Source organism: Fukomys damarensis, unplaced genomic scaffold (assembly GCF_012274545.1).
Source record: "Fukomys damarensis isolate Sample0158 unplaced genomic scaffold, DMR_v1.0_HiC HiC_scaffold_16, whole genome shotgun sequence".
In the NCBI taxonomy this organism is placed as follows: domain Eukaryota; kingdom Metazoa; phylum Chordata; class Mammalia; order Rodentia; family Bathyergidae; genus Fukomys; species Fukomys damarensis.
Genome location: NW_022900928.1, coordinates 11,130,243 through 11,136,808, shown reverse-complemented (window position 1 = coordinate 11,136,808; position 6,566 = coordinate 11,130,243). Strand labels below are relative to the sequence as shown.

General features: G+C 48.0%; 1 protein-coding gene across 2 annotated transcripts in view; it reads right to left on the bottom strand.

The window, feature by feature from the left end:
* Positions 1-797: 797 nt before the first annotated feature.
* The window catches only part of Csrp3 (cysteine and glycine rich protein 3), a 20,280-nt gene continuing 14,511 nt past the window's right edge, over positions 798-6,566 (bottom strand). For both annotated transcript variants that reach the window (XM_033764075.1, XM_019206972.2), the window contains exons 3-6: positions 6,201-6,369; positions 4,155-4,287; positions 2,225-2,318; positions 798-1,120 (exon numbers count right to left, since the gene is read on the bottom strand). In XM_033764075.1, coding sequence (XP_033619966.1) covers positions 1,044-1,120; positions 2,225-2,318; positions 4,155-4,287; positions 6,201-6,369 — 473 coding nt within the window. In that variant the 3' untranslated portion in view covers positions 798-1,043. The remainder of the gene's footprint in view (positions 1,121-2,224; positions 2,319-4,154; positions 4,288-6,200; positions 6,370-6,566) is intronic.

Sequence of the window (6,566 nt, the reverse complement as noted above, 5' to 3'; positions counted from 1 at the left end):
TCTTTTTTTTTTTTTTTTTTTTTTGTACCAGGGATCAAACTCGGAACCTTGCACTTGTGAGGCAGACGGCAGCACCACTGCGTTAAATCCCCGGCCCCATAATCCCTCCTTTGAAACACAGCCTTCTTTGGGACTTGGTACATAGAAAACCCCATGGTTTAGTCTAAGATTTCATCATTTTTATCAGTAGATTTTTATTTGCTTTCATTTACTCCAAATAATTTTAAATTGTGCAGAGGTAGGAGAATTAGTGGTGCTGTTACAAGAATCCAAGCATTCAGTTTGCCACCAAAGAAGCAGAGGAATGTGTCTCTAATTGGCTGCATTTCACTTCTGAGGCTGGCAATTGGATGGAGAAGTTTTTTAAAAATTGCTAAACCTCAGGGAATTGTCCTAGAATAAAAGAAAATCGTCTTTGTGTCGTTCATAATACAGAAGCAAGTGCCATGCTTTGCTGTCATTTCTCAGTTTTCACGAAATTTGTAAGATTGCAAAGCCAGTGATAGAACAAAAGGATAAACTCTGGCAATTTTATTATTTTTATTTTCCTTGTAGAATTTGCTGTCTTGTTCTCTGTTTCCTCCGAGACTGCCTGTTTACTTCTCTGCTAGCAGTAACTGGAAAGACACTCAGCTGACGATTCTGGGAGGCAACCTTAGCCTGTGATTTCTCCCTTCTCCTTTCCCAGCTTACATCTAAATTCATTCTCTGCAGCAGAAATTTTTTTGAACTAGTTCTATTTTTTGAAAAATGCACTCTTTCAAAAAGAAAGAATCCAGAGACATGCAAAGTACCACTAAAACATTTATTGCCTCTCCCACTCCAATAATTGTAAATAATAAAGCATTTGTTACAGATTAAATTTTAAATAATCTTCTTCCAAGGTTTTGTTTTGTTTTGTGTTATGTTGTTTTTTGTCCCCTCACTTGGTTCTGAAGAGAATGTTGTCCAGCTACAAACGAGGCTGCTCTGGGGGAAAATGTCATCAGCACAGGAACACTTGGCAACGCCTTTTGCTGTGAAAGTGAGGAAGGACGCTCCTTTCACTCTTTCTTTTCCACTTGGTGTGTGAGGCCCCCAAACCCAATGCCTGTAGGGCCAAAATTTTTGGCGTAACAAACTGAATGAGGGGATAAAGAGAGAGAATGTTGATCAGCACCCTTGTTCAGGTCCTCATGCATAGGCACAGTCCATTTACCTGTGAAAGGCAACTTCATGAAGGGATGCACAGGTTAACTTTTAAATAAAGTGTATTTCTCACAGGTCTGCTAATAAGACTTTCTCACTTGACTTGGCACCGTCCGGGTCTGGGTTGCCTACCCAGCCCCCTGGCTCCTGCCTCATGCTGCAGACACACCAAAGAATGTGCCGTGATGTCCACTCTTAAATGTCACTGCTGCCTGTTCCTGGAATGCCTCTTCCCAAACCCACAGCGCCTTCAAGCCCAGGAGGAAGTGTGTTTTTGGAGAAGCCTCCATCGGGTAGGCAGCTGAGCTGTGAATGTTCTTTACTGCAGCTTTCTTCACTTTGAAACATGATTTGTTTATATGTTGGTCCTACTGACTACAACAAGATTGTAGAGTTTTAGGACCTGTGAATGCTGAACCTCTGTGTCCTCTACTACCAGCATAAGGCAACCACCCGCTACCCGTCAGATGATGAGTTAAGTCCCATCCAGTCTCATCATAGGAAAAGCTTTGGCAACCTATAGTCGTAATTAACAATGCTCTCTTAACCCTCTTTCCTTTGCTGCCCTGATTCCAGAGATGCCTGAGGTATCGTTAAGTGACCTTCGACAGTCGCAGAATAGGCCTGAGGAGGCTCTGGGTGACAACATTGCCTTGGCCCTAGTGCCTCCCTTTCTGTAGTATGAGGAGGGAGCTGAGCCTCACTGTCTTTGCACAAGACCCCGGGGATTATTTAGACAGCTGGCTGAGAGCTGCCGGGACCAAGAGGAAAGCCAGTTCTGCCTCTGATCTCTAAGTGACATGCAGTGTCAGAAACAAGTGTCAGAAGGGGGGGGGAGCAGAGACAGCAAGGAACATGGACGGCAGGAGGAAGGGCGACACAGGCAGAGAGGACACAGATACGTATCGATAAACTTCTTCAGCCGCAGCCCAGGTGGACTCACGCCGGCCCAGAGGCCTCTAGGCAGGAACGCACCTGCCCACCCCAAGCACCCTCCTTGGGGAAACAAGTCTCCGGAAGGTCCAGAACCACTCACCTTTGCAATACAGTTCTCCGTCTTTGTCAGTGACATTCGTGGACTCCAGGCTCTTCCCACAGATGGCACAGCGGAAGCAGGTCTTGTGCCAAGGCTGAGGAGCACAGGAGAGTTGCACATCAAGGAAGTGGCAGCACAGTTCTACTTTCCTTTTGGGTTTCCTAACCAGCATCCTACAAACAAGTGTTTTCGCAGACTTAATGGGACTTTAGCTAATCTTTCCGGGGATTGGGAGAAGATGAGGTGCAATGGCCTTGGCTAGCAGAGCCCTGCAAGCGGATGTGTTGTGGTGACTTGCATATGGGTTCCTTCAAAGTAGGACAGAGAGAAGGGCTTTCCTGCGGGGAACAGATCCAAGGGACACACTGGTCGGGAAAGGATTGGGCTTGAGGCCAAAGGTAATAGTTGTGTTGAATATGAAGATAAAGAAAAGTGAAGAAGCAGCCCTCTGTGTAATCAACCTTGTTTTCTCCCTGAAATTCCCATGGCACAGAGGTGCTTGGATTATTGGGAGCATCACCTCCCGCCTGTATGGTACATGTCTGCCAGGCTCTGGCTGGAGGTTCTCGTGGGCCTGCGAAGGGCTGGTCTTTGTGAAGAGACAGCCTCTGTGCAGAAGCCTGTCCTCTCCGTGCCCCTTCTTCCCTACATCTAGTGTTAGCAGGATCCTTCTCTTTCCTCAGGTCCAGCTCCTCTGATGAGTACCCTGACTTTGGGCCTGAAATTGGAGCTTTTAGAACGGTGTGCATGACTGTCGCAGACACGGGCTGACTTCCCTGTAAGCCGGGACATTGGTAAGTGAGGCTGTCTCGCTGCTGTGAGGTAGTCCTTGTGTGATGACAGGAGCACATGCAGTTACAGGTGGTGCCGGGTTCCGGGGCTGGCACCTTTCCGGAAGGATTGTGTACGTTGATAGTTGGGAGGCTTGGGTGCCTTTAGCTCGGTGCTTTGGTCCTGGTACTGTGGTAGAAAACCTTTTAGGGCTTTGGACACCAATAGCCCACGTGTGCCACAGGTTTGCCGCCACTGCCCTAGTAGTTTAACACTTGTTGCAGCAAACTGCATCCATTCTTGTTTCCCAAGGGCACTGCCAGGTGACAGTCACAGCCCAGAGAGGTGAGTGAAAATGTATGGTTATCTACAAGGGGTGGTCAAAATACACAGTGAATGTTTGAATAAAAATTTATTACAGGGCCAGGGATTTAGCTCAGTGGTGCCACGGCCTGCTTCACAAGCACAGGGTCCCAACTTTGATCCCCAGTACCCCCGCAAAGAAAGTATTACAATAAAAGATACATTGCCATTAATCTCTCTCTCCTCAAACATACTTATCCCAGTGTTCTTGACACTTTCTGAAGCGGTTCTGGAAATTCTTTCATGAGTGTCTTTACAAGAAGTGATTAAAAAATATATGTGTGTGTGTGTGTGTGTGTGTGTGTGTGTGTGTGTGTGTGTAGTGGATGCTGTTTCTGTATACAACCCGACAGAGAGGCAGGCTTGTAAAGCATTGTAGTGTGTTCTCATCCACCTTATTTGCTGGATCTGGCATGATTCAACTTCTGGCTCTTCCCCAAAGTCAAAGTGACCATGAAAGGTAAACATTTTGAATTGATTTAGGACACTGGGTCAGCCACATAGCACAGCTAAAGACACTCAGGGAAGAGGGCTTCCAGAACTGCTTCAGGAAGTGGGAGAAGAGTGTTCAAAACCAAGGGGAGGATTAATGACAGTATGTCTTTTACTGTAATGCATTGTAATGTATTTAATGTAAACCTTACTTCCTGTAGTTAAACACTATCTGGAGAGGTTCTAGAAGCTAAGGTGAGTGTAGGGTCTGCCCCCACCTGCCAAAAGTCCCAGTGCCCTCCTCCCTTCCAGCCCATCCAGTATAGATGAGCAGATCCCATTTGGCTCCAACAGAAAGCCTTACCTTGCCACCTCCCATGACCTTCTCAGCAGCATAGACTGACTTTCCACATCGAGGGCACTTCTCTGACTCACCAAACTTCGCAGTAAACTTGGAGGGGTTGCTGCTGGTGGCTGATCGTGCCTGCTTTGGGGACCTGATGGAAGTAGACAGTGAAATGTAGACCACCCTCGGCCCCCAGTGTGAGCTGTGTGACCTCGAGCAAGCTACCTGACTTGTGTGTGCTTCCGTCTCCTCACGTGGAAAATGGAGATAATCACAGTGCCTTTCTTACAGAGTTGTTGAGAGGGTTAATGAGGGGCTGTGTGCGAAAGCACTGAGAACAGTGCCTGCCTGGCACGCTGTGGCTGATTCCTGAAACAGTGGGATTAAAAACCCTCTGCGTTGTACAGCACATAGCAAGCGTTCCGTGTGTGCTTGACTGCAGTCTTATCAGTGTTCTGGTGTTGTAATCGCTGTGCTTGCTTGTTTGGGTTTTTCTGGACTCTCTCAAAGCTCAGCAGTTTGTTGTCTAAACTGAGTTGTAAAAGTTCCAGGGTAAGAGGGAACATTGATTGTTGGGCTGATGCTCTCCTTATCACAATCCAAGCTTTCCTGCATCCAAAAGTCCCTCATCCCCATGAGTACCATGTCCCAAAAAGAGGCACAACAATAGCCCCCTGTGTCTTTGTATCTTTTGGGCCTCCGTGTATGTTCTATTGCTTGAACCTTGCCATGGCCTGGTAAAGTATGCCAGGGTAATTGTAGGAGAGCAGGATGGAGGATGAACTGCCCAGGACCAGACAGCTCATAATGGATGGAATGGAGATGAAACCCCAGGTCTTAGATTTTTGTCACTCTGGGCATCATCAAAAGAAAGTGAGCTTCATGTACTACAAGGTAGAGAATGCAATTGGTATAACTTTTCTTTATGAAAAGTCTCAATCCAGGCCTGTGATGCATTTGTATGATCCTAGCACTCTGGGAGGCTGAAGCAAGAGGACTACAAGTTTAAGCTCAGCCTGGGCAACTTAGCAAGACCCTGCCTCAAAAATAACTTTTTTCAAAAGGTGAGCTGGGTTTTATTTATCTCAGTGTCTTAGTGCGAAGGCCCCGCATTCAACCCCCAGTACTGGGCAGAGGGGAGGAGTCTCCAGCTGGGAAGGAGTAATGAGAGAAATTAACAAAGTTCTCTCCTTAGGATGAGAGTCACATCTCCCTCCACTTTTCCAGGCTCTGTTAAGTTACTCCCGTCTGGAGGGACCAGATGGCTCCTTAGATGTCTTAACTGCTTGTGGGGGAGCCTCATGGGACTCTCCCAGTTGGGCAGGGCCTTTCTGGACAGCCGCACTAGGAGGCTGAGCCCAGATACCAGCTGACCAAGGCAGTTGCTGCAGGCCAGTGGCCACCACACAATCCTCAGCTCTGGGCCAGGGGTCAGTGTCATCATCTAGAAAGTAGGCTGAGCAAGAGACCAGTACAGGGAGGTGGCCGTTGTGATGTCCCACTTTTCAGGGCCGTATTGGGAGAAATCCAGCAGCGTGCCAGCAACAGGCAGCCAGGGAGACTCATGGAACAACGGTAAAGGGTTGTTTACCCTTGAGACTCAGCCCATTCCTGCGACCCCACCCTCCACAATGTGAACCTTAGTCATATTCCAGCAGAAGGGAAGAAATCTTTTAGCAGCAAGCACACACAGAATGGCCATCCCATCCCAGCCATGTGGTTTACGCAGAAGCCCTCAAAAGGGAGGAAGAAGAACTCCATGCAGTTTTGCAAAGGTCAGACAGTAGAATATATCTATCTGTACATTCCGGGGAGTTCTCTTGACATGCAGAGGCAGAGCCATGGTGTAAAAGTAATTGTCCTTTAGAAAGGCAGATAATTTAGAGACTGCCTTTGGAGCAATGACACATTGTTAGAACTTGGTCAGAGTGAGTATTCCTATTGTGGGCAAGTCCACAATGGAGTCCGCCCTCCCACTGCCAGAAAATGTTGCTATGGGAACGGAATGAACTGTCCTGGTAATTGGAGACTGTAACGGGGAGGGGGAGCAAGGCAGTAACTCACTGTTGGAACTGCAGGCCGAGGTGCTCGCCCGTGTCAGTGCTGAGACAGCCGGCACCTTGTCCGTATCCGATCCCCTTGGGGCCGTACCTGCGCCCGTAGCAGACCTTACAGTAGATCTCTGATTCATGAGCTGCTACTGTAGTGCTGTCCAGAGCCTTCCTGCAGGCCACTGCAGAAAAGAAAAGGGTCAGGGCTGGGGCTGAGATCCTTGTTCCCTGTCTTGAACCCTCAATACCATTGCTTGGGGCCTTGGGCCCAGAACTCAACTTTGATTCCCAACTAGAGTGTCTAGGGCTGGGGATTTAGCTCAGTGGTTTCCCCCACCTGCCTCGCAAGCGCAAGGTCCTGAGTTTGAAACCCTGGTAC